Here is an 18,323-nt window from a genome sequence, read left to right on the forward strand (position 1 = left end):
GCACGGAGCCTGACGCAGGCTCAACCCCATGATCCTGAGATCATGACCTGTGCTAAAATCAAGAGTCAGACGTTTAACTGACTGGACTACCCAGGCACCCCAAGAATCACTGGGTTTTAGAGGATTATAAGATTTAGCCCTCAACAACACTAAATAAAATGGAATTACTAGCTGTATATCAAGTAGTAGCAAAATGTGACCCAGAAAATTTGGAAGAAAAATTAATTGATAGAAAATGAACCAGAAACGATGCAGTCAGCAACAAGGTTGTTAAACATAACTGTAATAAGAATGCTCAGTAGGCTCAAAGATATAATGGAAAATATGAATGTAATGAGGAGTGAAACAGAAGATACAAAAAAAGAAGCAAGTGGAACTGACTGCTAGAGATGAAAAACACAATATCTGAAGTGAATTGCTTCTTGTGGAAGTTCAACAGTAGACTAGAGAATGAAGAAAAGATAATTGAAACTTAAATACGTAGCAGTAGACTTAATCCAAAATGAAGCACTAACAGAATAGACTGCAGAAATCTTGGGATAATTTTAAAGTCTAACATGTGTAGCTTGAGTTACAAAAAAAGAGTAGAGAAAAGGTGGTCAGGAAAAATATCTGAAGAAAGAATATTAAAATATATCCAGATTTGATGTAAACTATAAATCCACAAATTCAAAAAGCACAGCCCCCCCCCCCCCCATACTTTACTCCCTCCGACACACCACACAGGGCTTGCAACGGCACATCATAATTAAGGGCTGAAAATAAACAGTAAAGTGGAAAATCTTAGGAGATAGAGGAAAAAGGTACAGTAAAGTGGAAAATCTTAGGAGTTAGAGGGAAATGGTACTTCTGGTAGAGAAGAATGAAGGAAAAAAACGCAGGTAATCATCAGAAACTAAGTATGGTAGAAGATAATGGAATGATATCTTTGAAATGCTAAAAGAAGAGAAATAAATCCAGAATTCTATTCTCCAAAATAAAGATGAGGTTAAAAAAAAGTTTTCAGACAAACAGTAATAGAGAATTAATTGCTAGCAGACCTGCTGCACCCTAAAGAATAAAAGTTCTCTAGGAAAACAATGATACTAGGGGGAAACTTAAATTTATATAAGTGGAATGAAGAGGGACAGAAATAAAGGTAAATAGGATAAGTATAAAGCACTCTTTTCCATTTTTAAATTTCTTTAAAAAATAATTGACTTTAAAATAATGTATTATGGGAAACATAGCTCCTGTATAAGTAAAATGAATGACAACAGTAGCTGTAAACACAGAAGAGATGAAGTGAAATGTACCTATTATAAGGCTGTTATATATGAAGAGGTATAATCTTATTTGAATGTAGATTTTGGCAAGTTAAAGATGCATATTATAAGCCTAGAGCAACTCCTAAGAAAATAAAACAGAGGAATTGCTAATAATAATAAAATGAAATGCTAAAAATATACTTTAAAAAAGACATCAAACACAAAAATCAACTCAAAATGCATTAAAGTCTTAAACAAATACCTGAAATCATAAAACTCCTAGAAGAAAACCCAGTGGTAAGCTCCTTGACATTGGTCTTGGAGATGACTTTTTGGACCTGACTCCAGAAGCAAAGAACAATAAAAATTTGTGGAATGCAAGTAAAACAGCACCTATAGAGAAATTTAATTGCTTTAAGTGCTAATACTAGAAAAGAAGAAAAGTCAATAATCAGACGTTTTTATTTGAAATGAGTGAAAGAAGAAATTAAACCTGAAATAATTAGAAGTCAGGAAATGAGAGCAGAAAACTGTGAAATAAAGAACAAACAAACTTTAAAGAAAATCAACAAGTTCAACAGTTGACTTTTTAAAAAAGTATAAAGTTGTTAAAGCTCTAATGGTTGCTCAAAGAAAAAAGGAAAAAAATATTACTGATAATCAGACATGATATCTATTTTGTAGTTCTGGTATTAGGTTATACAATTTATAACTTACATAATTTTTATGAATTGACTCCATCATTATGAAATTTTTCTTTTTATCCCTATTTTTTTCCTTCATATATTAATGTGTTATTCTTAATGTAAGCATTCTAGATTGCTTATGCTTTGCACAGTGACAATGAATATTATTACAGATCAGACATTATCAGGGATAATGAAAAAATACACTTACAAATTTTATAACTTATATGCACACATTCCTTGAACTTACAACTTACCGAAATAGAACTGATAGTCTTGAGTAGACATATGAAGAAATTTGAGTTCATTGTCAAAAATCTTTACATAAAATACTGCTGAATTCTATTAAGGATTTAATTTTACACAAAGTTTTTCAGATTTCTTAGGTTTGTATGACTTTGATATAAAAATCTGATTAAACCATGAAAAAATGAATTATAAACCATATGTCATGAGCATGAGCACCAAAATCAAAACAAAGCATTAAGACATCAAGCCCAGCAAAATATGCAAAGATTATACATTATGATTAATGGGATTTATCCCCTTCATTCAAAAGTAAAATATGTAAAGGTTATGTATTATAATTAATGGTATTATCCCATACATTCAAAAGTTAATATACTATATTAAACCATTTAAAAGATGGCCATCTCAGTAGGTGTTTTATGTATTTTATGTATTCAACTCTCAATTTCAGTAAAAAAGCTCCATAATAGCAAAAGTAGGAAACTTTATAAATTGGACAAAGCTCGTCTATGAAAAACCTGCAGCTTACATTCTTAATGCTAGATAAATAGTGATATATCTGTACAGTGGAATACCAGTCAGCAATAAAAAGGAATAAAGTAGGAATGCATGGAACAACATGGATATGTTTTATACATTCTGCCTAGCAAAAGAAGCAGACACGAGATGTATGTTCTGTATGATTAAATTTACTTGAAACTCTAAAAAGATACCTGTAGTGACAGAAGGAAATTCAAGGTTTCTTGAAGCTTGAATTTAGGAAGGATTGATGAGGGAGGTGTATGAATGTCCATTTGGGGTGACAGAAGTGTTCTGGTTCTTGATGTAGTTTCCTGGTGCATACATTTGTCAAAAATTATTGGAATATCCATTTAAAATTGGTTCGTTTTATTGTATGTAAACATTCTAATAAACTGATTTAAAATATAGTACAAAAATATGTGGCTTAGGCTAATAATGAAAGTGGTTAGAATAGATCACTCGTTAGTATTACATTTAAGTTAATAAAAGTTACTTTAATTCTTAAATGTTTCAGATGTGTGAGTGGAGGCTTTTAAAAATTCGAACCATTAATAATTTAATGATTATTATCATTAGTAATCTTATGAAAATGTTTGATTCTGTGATCATCTAGGATTCAGTTCAACTGTTGGCTTTGTTACTTACTACATACATGACTTTGTAAAAGTTTTTTTTTCTTAATATCTCTTTACCCAGTTATTTTCAAAATGAGGAATGATAGTTCTTAATGTTAAGCCTATGAGTGATTATGTAAATTAGTGTAATTCATGTACAGTGCTTAGCAAGTGCCTGGCATAGATTAAGCCCTGAGTAAATGTAAATACTATTTTTATTAATTACCTTGTTATTATTACTGTTAAACTTCAACAGACTCCTTTAGTTCAGTGAACTGATAATCATGTGTTTTTCCCACCCCTCAACCCCATTCTGAAATGTTTCTGAAATTTTCTTGGATGATATACTCTAGAGCTTTTTAGATTATAAGGCCTTTTGAGAATCTAATAAGAGATATGCTTCTTATACCCAGAAAAATAAGCTGAAAAAATACCCATACAGTTTTCCATGGTAGTTCATAAACTCCTTAAAGCCTATAAATAAGATCCTTTGCTGCTGAGCAAGATTGTAGAAACAACTTTCTTACTTATTATATAATGTTAAACTTGCTTAAAATTTTTTTATTGTAATTTAAATTTTTATTGGTTCAAATTTGACTTATTCATCTGTGAGTTGAAGTGATCTTAAACTTTTAAGAATAAAAATGGACTTTTTAAAATAAAAATTTGCTAGTATTACTAGTTACTATATTTGGAAACTCCCATACTTTGATCAAATTGAATCTTCTATAACTTTTAGAAAATAATTAGTTTTTGTAATGTTTTGTTCTTATATTCTGCATGTTTGACCAAGAGCTGTGAATTTTGACATGCTTTTGTTAAGGACCTTGTATAATATGACTTCTTGGATTTCTTAATTAGCATTTTACTAATTAAATATTCCTAAAATTGTTATCATTTTAAACAATATCCAGAAAAATCAGGTTAAATGAATTTTACATTTTTGGATATTTTAGTGCTCCGTCATTTAATTTTTTATTTTTATTTTACTGTTTTTAATTAGGAGGTATAGAATGTAAGCAGTATGAAAGGGGAATGCCAAGATCTTTGTAACTCTTCATTCTTCAAAAACAAATTATTCTTTCAGAAACTGTTTTGACTGGGACTACCTCACCTTTACCGTCTCCTGGGAATGGGAATGAAACTGCTCTTGGATCAGTTACACAGCCAAAGAAAATTCGAGGAATTGGATTTGGAGATATTTTTAAAGAAGGCTCTGTGAAACTTAGGACAAGAACATCTGGTAGTGAACTAGAAGAGAAGAAAACAGAAAAGGTAGTAATGATGAACTTCACTTAGCTTAACTGCACTCATTCACTCATTAAGTATTTTTTAAAATGTAAAAGTCAGTTTGCAACTCTGTTATATTTCCTTTTTTGAGATCACTAATAATTGGTTATGAATAAGAAGACTGAGAAACTGCAGCTTTATAGTGATTGATGTTTAGGTTTTTATAAAATGAGAATGTTTACTGATAAATTTAACACAGCTTTTCTTAGTGGAAACTTCAGAGTTTTTGGTTATCATAGGTAGAAATAGAGAAGACAGGGTTTTTTTGTTCTGTTTCACCTTTTATTTATTTATTTATTTAGATTAAAAAACAAAAAATAGAGAGAGATCACAAGCAGGCAGAGAGGCAGGCAAGAGAGAGAAGGAGAAGCAGGCTCCCCGTTGAGCAGAGAGCCCCATTCGGGGCTCGATTCCAGGACCCTGAGACCATGACCTGAGCCAAAGGCAGAGACTTAACCCACTGAGCTGCCCAGGTGCCCCTTGTTTCGCCTTTGAAAAACTAAAATTACATATTGTCTTTTAATTTGAAATAAGCCTGACATGGGTCATTTTAAAATGGGTTCACAATAAGATACTAAGTTAATTAGGCTTTACTTAACTTCCTCTGGATTGTCAGTGATGGTGAAATCTGCTAATCTCCCTCTCTAAATGTATGGAGAACTTCATTTTTCATTCGCATTTCACTGGCATTGGGAAATAAATCAAAATGAAGGTACCATAAATTATAACACCTTATAACAGATTTTATTTATTTTACTTTATTTTTTGCCACTTGGTGAGATATTTATTTTTTCCTTCCAAATTAATAACAGATTTCAAAATAAACCCATAAGTCTTTATTTTGGGGGGAAAAAAGCTACAATATCTGGAAGACTAATTGCAAGGCTGTTGTTTCTTAAGTTCACACCTTAGAGATAGAGACTACTTATTTCAGATAGGAGGTTTTTCCATTGAGTTTTAGGGTGTTGTTTCATTTTAGTTCTCAGTTCTATGCCTGTATATAACTCTTAAAGAGTTTAAAGTATTTCAGTATTTGCTTGCCTAGTTCAGCTATATTTCACTTATAAAACTGTTTTGGTCGATGAAGTATATTCTCAAGTTTTCTTCTAAAATGGTTAGTTTCAACATATTTTTTCTTTCCCAGCTTGCTATATAGTTTTTCATGTAATAATGATTTGGGTTCAGGAAAGAGAACTTGTCCTTTTTCCCTATCCTCCTAGCTTTGAGACTGTCTGGCAGTAAGATTATGGGGCCTGATTCATTCTTGGTTTTAAAGGTAAAGATTGGAATTCTTGTGGTTTTTTGGAATGGTGCTGTATAGCCATATAACAGCCAGGAATGTTGGAGAAGCAATGTTTGTGTTATAAGGGACATTAGATAATTTGGGGCTCCTTTCTAACCTAAAGCTTATGATTTATATCAAATAACTTTATTTAATTAATGATTACACTAGTACTCTTTCAAATGCCACTTAAAATGTTCACTACTCAAGAGTTATTAGTGAGAGTAGTCTTAGGGTCACCCTGTATGATGGCCTTTTGAGCCTTGCTTTGATCACTGACCCAGAAATCAATAGCACATTTGCTATGTTTGTAGGTGACATCAGATTAGAAGAAATGATGATTAGAATTGGGAGAAGTTAAAGTGAATATCTTTTTTTTTTTTTTTTTTAATTTATTTGACAGAGAGATCACAAGTAGGCAGAGAGGCAGGCAGAGAGAGGTGGGGAGGGGGGGAAGCAGGCTTCCTACTGAGCAGAGAGCCCGATGCGGGCCTCCATCCCAGGACCCTGAGATCATGACCTGAGCTGAAGGCAGAGGTTTTAACCTACTGAGCCACCCAGGCGCCCTAAAGTGAGTATCTTAAAAGATAAACAGAACACACAGTGATAGGTAGTTGGTATATTTAGACTTTTAATTAATGACAGCTAAGGTCAAATGTCATGTTATTTCTGGGGAGAGAAGTCAAGGAAAGCATTAGTATGAAGGACTTACTTTAGTCAATTATAAGGTAAAATTTTCTACAAAACTATAGTTATAGATGTTGTAACATTAGCTAGGTAATTTCATTCAGATAGCAGCAATGAAGTATAAAGACTTACTTTTCTTCCCTATGTCATCATAAGGAAGTTTAGTGTTGTTGTTTAAGAGCCACTTTCTGGAGTCAGACTTTCTATGTTCAAATCGGGGCTCCACTACTAAATTACTGTTATTGTGGGCAGGTTACTTAACTGCTTCCTAATCTATAAAAGGAGCACATAATAGTGTGTACTTTATGCAGACTGTTTTGAGGATTAAGTTATAATGTATGCAGAGGATTTAGCTCAGGGATTGGTATTCAGTACATTCTCAGATACTATTTTTTTTTTTTTTAAGATTTTATTCATTTATTTGTCAGAGAGAGAGTGAGAGAGCGCACAAGCAGGGGTAGCAGCAGGCCGAGCAGGCAGAGGGAGAAGCAGGTTCCCTGCTAAGCAGGGAGCCCAACACAGGGGTCTGTCGATCCCAGGACCCTGGGATCAACTGTGGGATCGTGACCTGAGCTAAAGGCAGACGCTTAACCGACTGAACCACCCAGGCATCCCAGTGCTATTATTTTTATTGATTTAAGAGGTTTAAAAGTAAATTACAACACTGTATTCTGGGTAGCCAAGAATGTGTATTAACCTTAAGACAGGGAATTTTAAAATGTGACATTCTGCGCCATCATTTAGGTAGCTTTTATCATCTTTATCTTTTCATTGCAGAGTTTTCATTCACATTACTAACTTGGCTATAGGTATCAGTAGGGAAAGCTGGCTAATGCAAATGGAAATTTTGTTTAAGAATATTATCTTAATTCTCACCTAAAATAGTTGATACCATCCTTTTCTGTTGCAGCCCTTGGTTATACAGTCAGTAGGATCCAAAGCACAGAGTGTGGACATAACAAAAACAGACACAGAAAGTAAAACTAAAGGTAAGTTTTTGAATAAAATTTTGCATATTGGGGATGAAGCATGCTCATATACATTATTAGAGTTTTTGAAGATGTTTGTTAACACTGTACTACTTGATCAGAGTATTAAATTCTATGAGATGGAAGTACTACAGGGTCAGAGGTTTTACTATGTGTGCTTTGTCCACCCATGTATCCCCCTGCAGTTAGAACTGTGCCTAGAAACATAGTAGGCATGTAGTAACTATTTGAATGCATGGATTAATGAAATTGTTACTTAATCCAGTGTATAGTATTGGCCAAAATTATTCATCTATCTTTAATAGCTTCTAGTGTACATGTTTTTACACAAAGTAGAGGATTAATAAGTATTGTTGAATCAATTTATTCAAACTACATTATTCACATTCTTTATTTTAGCAAAGGAATATTGTAGAACATTATTTGCTTATGAAGGTACTAATGAAGATGAGCTCTCTTTTAAAGAGGGAGAGATAATCTACTTAATAAGTAAGGTAAGATAGTTCTCAGTTTTTCAATGCATTAATTTATTCATTCTTACATTCCTTCTCCTTACATTCCTCCTCCTCTAGAGGAGCTGGAACTTTGTCTTATTTTGGTGTCCTGATATGGCACATAGTATTGCCTAATAATTGATTTATTGGGGATTATTTTTACCATCATGTATGTTTTTTCCTCTAACCTCAACTCCTCTGGGTTTCTGTTCTCACTTCCTAGTTCACCTCATTAAATTTTTTTCCCCACTCTAATGTTTATTGTTTATAATGTAAAAAGAAAAAGAAGAAAAATAAGTAAACAGTTGAAATTGCATCAATATGAAAATGTTTATAAAACCATACAGTGGAAAGTGATGCAACTATTTCAAAGTATGAAGTAGTTTTATAACTTGGAATAAATTTTAGCAAAAGAAAAAAAAAAACCAGGAGTTTTGGGTCTGGGCAAAATCCCGTAACTATTTGTAATAGAAGAAAACTATAAAGATTTTGGTTTTGTTATAACCGTATAGAATAATTTCTGAAAAATATCCCCTTGTTTTAAATTGACTTTGTTAGATGCCTTGTTAGCGCAGTAGGTAGCGCGTCAGTCTCATAAATTGACTTTGTTATCAGATAGTTTAGTGAATGTAATTTTTAATATCCATACAGTTTTGGATTGATAACCACCCAGTTTCTCATGGGGGTAGGTATTTGGAAAGAATTACAGAATATCTTATTAATTTCTAAGGCAAATGAATAATGTCTTTGTTTTTGATATAGAAAGTGTTAAGTAAATTAAGTAAGACACGTTTAGAAAATCATATTCTCCCTCCACCCTCTTTTCCCACTTTCCTTTTTCCTTTCTCCTTATAAACTGAATTTTAAAATTATTTGACTTATTTAAAAAAAATGAAACCCAATTTTATAACTACTGTTGGAAGTAATATGTGGGTAGTATTTGCTTTTAGGAGGACTTTATGATCTGTTTAGCCCTTTTCTTTCGTTGTAAAAATAATGGAATTGAATATTTTCATGTTTTGTTATAAACTTTTTTCTTATTTTAAGATAGCCCCAGTTATTTTAATTATTCCTCACTTTGCATTATAGGAGACTGGAGAAGCTGGCTGGTGGAAGGGTGAACTTAATGGTAAAGAAGGAGTATTTCCAGATAATTTTGCTATTCAGATAAACGAACTGGATAAAGACTTTCCAGTAAGCTTTTTTTTTTTTTTTTTTAACAATGATGATAATAGTTTAATGAATCTTTTGCCAGTATTTCTTTAAAAACAGGTGTTTTATATTGTTACTGAATAACTTTATGAGGGGGCTTCCAGTTTATATATTGAGGTAAAATTGATTTGAACTGTAGTAAAATAAAATAATATTTTGGTTCTGTGTTTTACTTCTGGTGTTCCCCACTGACTATATTGAAAAGTAACCTTAGACTTTGTTACTTTATTATAATTAAAAGAAAAAGTCTCTCATTATAGTTAGACAAATTAACACTTGTCCTGGAAGAAGTTATACTTTAATTTTTTGGAAAATCTTATTTTTAGCTACTCTTAATTTTACAGGAATACTCTTGTTAATGCATTTTTGGGAGGGTAAGAAGCAGTCTTTGCTTTCTTACAGGATTTAAAGTGATGCTGAGTTATTCATTCGTGATCTTTTGCTTTTCTGCAACTTGATCTCTTTTTTCCCCATAGAACAATGGACCTCACTGAAGATCGATTGATTGATTGACTGAAGTATAATTGACATACAATATCCTATTGGTTTTAAGTGTTATAGATCATAGTGATTAGATATTTTTATATATGACAAAATGGTCCCTATGAGAAGTCTAATTATCACATCTCCAAAGTTATTACAATATTATTGACTATGTTCTCTATGCTGTACATTACAGCCCCATGACTGACTTACTATAAGTTTGTATCTCTTACTCCCTTCCATCTTATTTCATGGTACATGAAATATACCATCTTTATGGTAACCAACACTCTGTTTCCTATGTCTGTGAATCTGTTTCTGTTTTGTTTGTTCATTTGTTTTTTAGATGTCACAATAAATGAAATCATATGGTATTGTCTTTATCTGTTGACTTATATCACTTAGCATATTATCCTCTGGGTCCATCTATGGATTTCATTCTTTTTCTAGCTGAGTAATAATCCACTGTGTATGTATATATCACATGTATATGTATGTTGTCCTCTAGTAGTGAATGGTTTTACTTCTTCCTTTCCAATTTGGATGCCTTTTATTTCTTTTTCTTGCCTAACTGCTGTGGCCAAGACTTCAATACTGTGTTGAAGAAAAGTGGTGAGAGTGGGCATCCTTATCTTGTTCCTGACCCTAGAGGAAGAGCTTTTAGCTTTTTACCATTGAGTGTTAATTTTGGATTTGTCATTTGTGGACTTTATTATGTTGATGTTCATTCCTTCTGTACCCACTTTGTTGAGAGGTTTTATAAATGGATGTTGGATTTTTTAAATGGTCTTTCTGTGTATATTGAGATGACCATAGGATTTTTATCCTTCATTTTGTTAAAATGGTGTATATTATGTTGGTCCATTTGAAGATGTTGAATCATTCTGAAATAAATCCTAAATGATTATGATGTATGATCCTTTTGATGTATCGTTCAGTTCAGTTTGCTAATACTTTGTTAAGGATTTTTGCATTTGTGTTCATCAGGGATATTGCCTGTAATTTTTTTTCCTGTGATGTCTGACAGGTTTTGATATCAGAGTAATGCTGGCCTCATAAAATGAATTTGGAAGCATTTCTTCCTCTTTAATGTTTTTAAATAATTTGAGGATAGTTACCAACTCTTCTTTAAATGTTTGGTAGAATTCACCTATGAAGCTGTCTGACCCTGGACTTTTAAATTACTGATTGAATTTTATTATTTGTAATTGGTCTGTTAACATTTTCTGTTTCTTTGTAATCAAGTCTTAGAACCCAGAAGAAACAGATGAATTCTTAGAAAAGTGGAATTTATCCATAAATGGAATTTATCCATGTCTGGGTTTTCCAATTTGTTGGCATGTAATTGTTTATAGTAATCTCTTGTGATCCTTAATATTTCTGTAACGTCACCTGTAACTTCTCCTGTTTCATTTCTTCTATATTTATTTGGGTCCTCTCTTTTTTTCTTGATGATTTTTGACTAGAGGTTTATTGATTTTGCTTATCTTTTCAATAGTCAGCTTTTAGTTTCATTGATCTTGCCTTTTTTAATCTCTGTTTTGTTTATTTCTGCTCTGGTCTTTGTTTTTCTATAAACTTTGGTCCCCCCCCCCCCACCCCCCCAGTTCCTCTTGGTGTAAATTTAGATTGTTTCTTTGGGAATTTTGTTATTTCTTGAGGTAGGCTTCCTTGTATTGCTCTGAACTTGCCTGTTAGAATTTTGCAGTGTTCCATAGGTTTGGAAAGTTGTTTCTATTGTTTTTATTTTCATTTGTCTCAGCATATTTTTAGATGTTCTCTTTGATTTCTTCGTTGACCTATTGATTGTTTAGTAGCATTTTTTAGTCTTCCTGTGTTTGTTTGTTTTTCCAGGTATCGTCTTGTAGTTAATTTTCTAATTTTATACCATTGGGGTTAGAATAGATAATGTTATGATTTCAGTCTTCTGGAATTTTCGGAGATTTGTGGCCTAACACTGTTCCATGTGCACTTGAAAAAAATGTATTCTCTAGTTTTTTGGACAAAATGGTGCATATGTATTTATTAAGTCTAGTTGCCCTTTAAATTGCTGTTTTGTTTCTGTGCCCTAGGGCAGGTAAGTCTGCTTGGGACCCTCAGGGATATCTCTCCCTACTGCAGATTTTTGTATCTGGGATGTGGTTTATGTTGTTACCTTGTCTGCCACTGTTCTCTGTGTGGTCCCTCTGTTGTTTGCTATATAGAGGCTATTCAGTCCACCCTCATTTTTTCTGGAGGAATGGCTCTATATGTAGGTGTAGATTTATTGTGTCCATGGGAGGAGGTCAGTTCAGAGTCTTCCTATGCCACCATCTTGGACTGCCTCCTCCTTGCTACTTCTCTAATTGAGTCAGAGAGCAGAGACCCAGGACAAGACAGTCTGCTGTATTTTATTTAAGCCAATCTAGAAATTCCTACCTTTGCAGTCTTTATATAGTTAAGTAAATTATTAGAGGTTGCTCTATGGGTGAATGCTGTCTGAGGCCCTTCTTTTGTTAGATTTCATTCAGTATTAAGCCTTTCAGGGTGCTTTATTCTTTTTTTTTTTTTTTTTTTTCATTTTTAAAGATTTTATTTTTATTTATTTATTTGACAGAGAGAGATCACAGGTAGGCAGAGAGGCAGGCAGAGAGAGATGGAGAAGCAGGCTCCCTGCTGAGCAGAGAGCCCAATGCATAGCTGGATGCCAAGATCCAGAGATCATGACCTGAGCAGAAGGCAGAGGCTTTAACCCACTGAGCTACCCAGGTGCCCCTAGGGTGCTTTATTCTTATGCCTAATGAACAAATTATTTGGGGGGGGGTGGTTATTCGTTGTTTATATAGCATTGACTCTCAGTTAGTTTTAATTTGGTAAAACCAAATTCACGTACTTAGGAATATTTGAAGTTTAAGTCTTAAAAATAAATGAATGGTGGGATGCCTGAGTGGCTTAGTCAGTTAAGTGTCTGACTCTTGATTTTAGCTCAGGCGATTATCTCAGGGTTGTGGGATCCAGCCCCGTGTGTGGCTCCACATTCTGCTTAACATTCTCTCCCTCCTTCCCTGCTTTTCCCCTGACCTGAGTGGGAATCAGGAGTTGGACACTTGACTGACTGAGCCACCCAGGTGCCCCACAGACCTTTGATTTAAATCTTCTCTTTGAGAGTTCTGAAGGGTCAAGGGTATAAGCTAGATACATTTATTAGCTATTCTAATTTTTTTTTTTTTTTAACCAGTTTCTCTCTCTTCCTTTCCCTGCTACCTCTCCTTTCCTGTAGTACTCAGTTGTTAAAGAGAGGTAAAATTGTGCCTAGGAATCTTCAAGTAAAGGAGGCAGTCATGAATATTTTTGATTACCATTAAGATATTTTGGGGTTTACCAAATTCACTGGTGAGTTTTGACATACTGGAATTTTGATCAAGAAGACATTTGCTCTAACAGATTAATTTTTTATCAGTGACCTGTTGATTATTAAGATCTTTTTGCTTTATAATTTTTGGCAGGGATGGAATGAGGACAAATAATATTAATGATCAGAATTTATTTTAAGTATAAATATGTAAGATGTAAGTGTTCATGTATCTTCACTGTTGTTATTTTAATAGAAACCAAAGAAACCACCACCACCTGCTAAAGGTCCAGGTATGTAAGAAACATATTATTCAGTTTGGTATTTTTTATATTTTCAAGTTACAAAATGGTGAAATTGGGTTTTAAGTATAAACCACTTACATTAGCAAAAATCATATATCCTGATACATACAAACTAGAAATATATACAAAGTGTTCGTATGTATTAATATCAATATTTTTAAAGTATAAACTGTATAAAATAGGATCTTAAGTATAATTTAGATACTTTAGTTATAACATCATTTCTAATTAAGAAAATTGACAAAGTTTAGATAGAATACTTAATATATTGATCTGGCCAATTAGTTATTCTGCCTTTTCATATTAAATCCATTTGTTAATGTCTTATTTAAATATTAATTTGTATTTCTTCAGACAGTGTGCTAAGGGTTAAGCAAACTAGAAGAGTTTATTTTCATTTTTTTAAGCAGAAGTATATTACAGTATTCTTAGAAGACTTTTCCACAGTTGCAGTTTTATAATCTAGCTCTTTGTCTATATCTGTAAATTTTAGCCCCTAATTTCTGATTTTTTACGACTAAAGTACAATTATTTCTTGGAAGATTTGCTTTATTTTAAAATAATACAAGTCCTTCTCTACTCCCAAGTTTTCGGCTTTGAATTTGCTGACCCAATCCCAGAGCAAGTAAAGCACAACTTAAAAATAATTTTTATAGAAGTTGGTGTTAGAGGATTTTTAGTCACCAGTCATACTTGGGCTTTTTAAAATTTAAAGTTAAATAAAATTAAAAAATTGAATTCACAGTCACAGTACTAACATTTCAAGTTTCCATACTCCATATTGGATAGTACAAAAATAGAATATTTCCATCATCATAGAGAGTTCTACTAGAGAGTGGTGTTGCAGATAATATGAACATCTTCATTTGACAAAGAGGGATCTGAGACCACAAGGTAACAGCTGCAGGATTGGATATTTAGCCTAGTTTTTCTCTGATGTTATTTTTAAACTAACCTGTACTATTTAATAGTATAATTGTCTTTGTGCTTTGAAACTATTTTTTTTTTAAGTATTAACTTTGTTTTTTTCCTTAGCTCCAAAGCCTGAGTTAATAACTACAGACAAGAAGTATTTTCCTGTAAAGCCAGAAGAAAAAGGTGAGACTAATTATCCCACTTTCAGAAAAGTAATTCTTTCTTTTGTGGTCATCGTAAATAATAATCTCTCTCCACACTGAATGATTTACATTGATTTTTAACAGCCATTCACTATTTAACAATGTTTGGAGTCTGGGAGGAAGTATTTTGTCAAAATTGATAGGAAATAAAGATTTCACTCAAATTGATACCAGTTTACATTCATTAAAAAGTTAAACCATTACTTCAGTAAGAATGTAGTGTTTCATTACAGTTCGTTATATAAGAAAACTAGGTATTAAGTAGTTATATTTTAATTTTTTTTGGAGTCCCAATTAAAATAAATTAAAATTTCTTAGGTGAGTTCTAACTTTTAAAACATGGATGTGTTTTGTTATGTATTATCTAATTTTTCTAATTTTCACTGTCTGTATTTGTCATATAAACCTGGAAAGTTATCCAAGGTACACATGTATTTTGATAAAAACATTATTTTGTTTGTTAATTTGGAGAAAATAATTATTTCTTTTTGTGCAGACGGTTCTGCAATGGTTATATATAGTATATAGGTTATATATACAGTTGACCCTTGAGCAGCGCGACCCAGTTTGAACTGGAGAGGTCCACTTGTACATGAAGTTTTTCCCATTAAATATGATACAGCACTGTAAATGTATTTTTCTTATGATTTATTAACCTTTTCTTTAGCTTACTGTATTATAAGAATAAAGTATATAATACACATAACAGAAATGTGTTAATTGAATGTTTATGTTATTGGTAAGGCCTTCTGGCCAACAGTAGGCTTTCAGTTAAGTTTTCGGGGAGTCAGAAGTTATACTTAGATTTTCAGCTATGTGGGGAGGTTGGTGCACCTAACTCCCTGTGTTGTTCATGGGTCAACTGTACAAGAAACAACTTGAACACTGTTTTAGAGTGCTTCTGTTTCTACTGTCAGTATTTTTTCTGCTTATCCTTGGGTGTTGCCTGCAGTGTTCCTTTATATTCTTAACTGATTCCTCTCACTTTAGTCCCTTGTCTGACTTATATTTCATATTGTTGCCAGATTTTTTTCAGTAGACTTTTTTTAGAATAGTTTTAGATTGACTAAGAAAATTGAGCAGGAAGTATAGAGAATTCCCATATACTCCTTGCCCCACACATGTACAGCCTTCCCCACTATCATGAACCAGAATGGATCTCACAGAAACATTATATCCCAAAGTCCACAATTTATCTTGGGGTTTACTCCTGGTGTTGTACATTTTATGAGTTTGGACAAATGTATAACTTGACAAATGTGTAATATGAATTACAGAATATATCTTATTACCCTAAGAATCTTTTTTGCTCCGTCATTTCATCCTTCCCTTCCCTCTGCTCCTGGCAGCCATCGAACTTTTTATTGTCTTCATAGTTTTGCCTTTTTCAGAATGTCATTTGGTTATATTTATTTATTTATTTTTCATTTGGTTATATTTAAATCTCCATGTCTTCATGACTTAATACCCGATTTCTTTTTAGTGCTTATTAATAGTCTGTTCACTGTCTGTAGCACAGTTTATCCAAATTCACCTATTGAAGACATCTTCGTTGTTTCCATACTCTGTCAGGTATGAATAAATAACATCCTTCTCTAGGTATCTTGGTGTACATAAGTGTTTAATTCCCCTAGGTAAACAACCAAGGAGTGTGATTGCTGGGACATGTGTTAAGAGAATTTTGTGTAAGAAAATGTCAAATTATCTTCCAAATTATACCATTTTGCATTCCCATCAACAATGAAGGAGAATTCCTGTTACTCCTTATCCTGGCCAGCTTTTGGTGTTGTTGGGAACTGACCCCCAAATTACAATTTTGTATCATCTTCTCTTTCATTCACTAAATGCAGTAACCACACTCTGGTTCCTGAATATGTTACGTACTTTTATAGCTTTATCTCTTTCTCATTATCTGTGCTCAGCATGGAAGTTGTTAATATTGTTTTTTCTTTACATTTGAGAATTTTTTTTATGCTAAAACAATGTATACTTTGAAGTATTTCTTAATCTGGGTGTAATATGGCTATTGTTAGGTCTGAGTCTTGGATCAGTTTATTTTGGTACCTGGTTATAATACCAGTCCTACATGAAAGACTCATTCTATAAAGATATGTAGAACCAAATATAAGAACTATATTGGCTTCATTACCGACATTATGATACTCCTTTTATAGTTTCCTCAGTCAAGTAGATCGAGGTCTTATTAAAATTGAGTAGTGACTTCCTGTATTCTCTGAAATCAGTCAGATGATCTTACAAGCAAAACAGAAGGTGCTGCATTTTTAATATCATTTATCTGGTCAAAATCCTGGGCATAATGAGGTAACAGGGACTGAATTTGCCCTCCTGAGTTAAACGACTAGAAAATTCGACAAAGTACATGAAATAGTGGTTTCAGATATTAGACAACAGCATAGGACTGTTATCACTGAAGGAAGTTATCACTGAACCAGTAAGATAAGCCCTAAAATTACGCTAACCTATTGAAGCAGTTTACAGTCAGCCGAAAGGAAGAAGTACAGTAGAGCCCAGTTTTCCTGTGGAATTGCAGAAACAGGAGATAGGAGTTTAGGGAGGCCATGGCAGCTACAGTTTGTGGGGCAGAATTCCATAATGGAGGGAACTGCACAGAGAGCACTCTAAGATCTTTGTAGGGCTTACCATGAAGCTTTGGCTGAGTACTGTGAATTAAACACATAAGAAAGGAAACTTCCATAGCTGGAGAAATAACTGCTGGAAAGCATTTGGTGAAACAGTTTCTGGAACTCACTAATAGTTCATGTTCCTACAAGCCACAGTGGAAAGACTTGATAAGGCATAGGATAGAGTCTGTAAAAGATTATATCACCTTAGACTTAGGGCTTTGCATGTACCTTGGAAGCAGATCGAACTAATCCCAGAACAGAATTCAATACAATTTGAAAGAGTATAATAAAATCTAGCAGCCAAATGGGTAAAATACAGAATGTCCATTAGCTGATAAAAAAATTACCAGGCATGTAGAGAAAGCTGGAAAATAGCAACTTGTAACTAAAAGAAAAGTTAGTCAATTTAAAAGATCCAGAAATGATAAGAGATGATGGAAATAGCAATAAGGACATTAAAACAGCTATTAAAATTATATTCCTTGTGTTCAAGAAAGTAAAAGACAATGCAAGACTGATGGTGAAAGAAATGGAAAATATTAAAAGACCCACATTGAACTTAGGCAGATGAGTTAATACAGTATCAGAAATGAAAAACATTGCATGGAATTATTAGTTTACTGGAGACTATAGAATGAAATATTAGTGAACTGGAAGGCACAGCAATAGAAGCTATCTAAAATGAACTAGAGGGGCAGCTGGCTGGTTCAGTCAGTAGAGCACACATCTCTTGATCTCAGCATTGTGAGTTCAAGCCTCATGTTGGGTGTGGAGCCTACTTAAGGGAAAAAAAAAAAGCCCTAGAAAAAAATGAATAGGGCATCAGTAACTTGATGACAATATCAAATAGTTTTGTTTTTGTTTTTTTTTTTTTTAAGTAAGTTCCATACTCAACATGGAGCCCATCGTGGGGCTTCAGCTCATAATCCTGAGACCAAGACCTGAGCTGAGGTCAAGAGTTGGCCACTTAATCAACTGAGCCACCCGCGTGCCCTGTTAGGTAGTTGTACTTATGTGTAATTGGAGTCCCTGAACAAATGGAGAGAGAATGGGGCAGAAAAAAATACTTGAAGAAATAATAGTTGAAAAATCTCAAGACTTGCTGAAACCGTAAACCCAAAGATCCAAGAAGCTCAGTGAACTAAAAGCAGGAGAAACAAAAGAAACCA

At 33.2% G+C, this 18,323-nt stretch overlaps 1 protein-coding gene across 1 annotated transcript in view; it reads left to right on the forward strand.

The window, feature by feature from the left end:
* The window catches only part of LOC123941788 (CD2 associated protein), a 143,162-nt gene that overhangs the window by 82,601 nt on the left and 42,238 nt on the right, over positions 1-18,323 (forward strand). Inside the window, exons 6-11 of the mRNA XM_046005507.1 lie at positions 4,406-4,593; positions 7,488-7,566; positions 7,966-8,060; positions 9,150-9,254; positions 13,343-13,379; positions 14,427-14,489. Coding sequence (XP_045861463.1) covers positions 4,406-4,593; positions 7,488-7,566; positions 7,966-8,060; positions 9,150-9,254; positions 13,343-13,379; positions 14,427-14,489 — 567 coding nt within the window. The remainder of the gene's footprint in view (positions 1-4,405; positions 4,594-7,487; positions 7,567-7,965; positions 8,061-9,149; positions 9,255-13,342; positions 13,380-14,426; positions 14,490-18,323) is intronic.

This window comes from Meles meles, chromosome 5, assembly GCF_922984935.1.
Source record: "Meles meles chromosome 5, mMelMel3.1 paternal haplotype, whole genome shotgun sequence".
NCBI lineage: Eukaryota > Metazoa > Chordata > Mammalia > Carnivora > Mustelidae > Meles > Meles meles.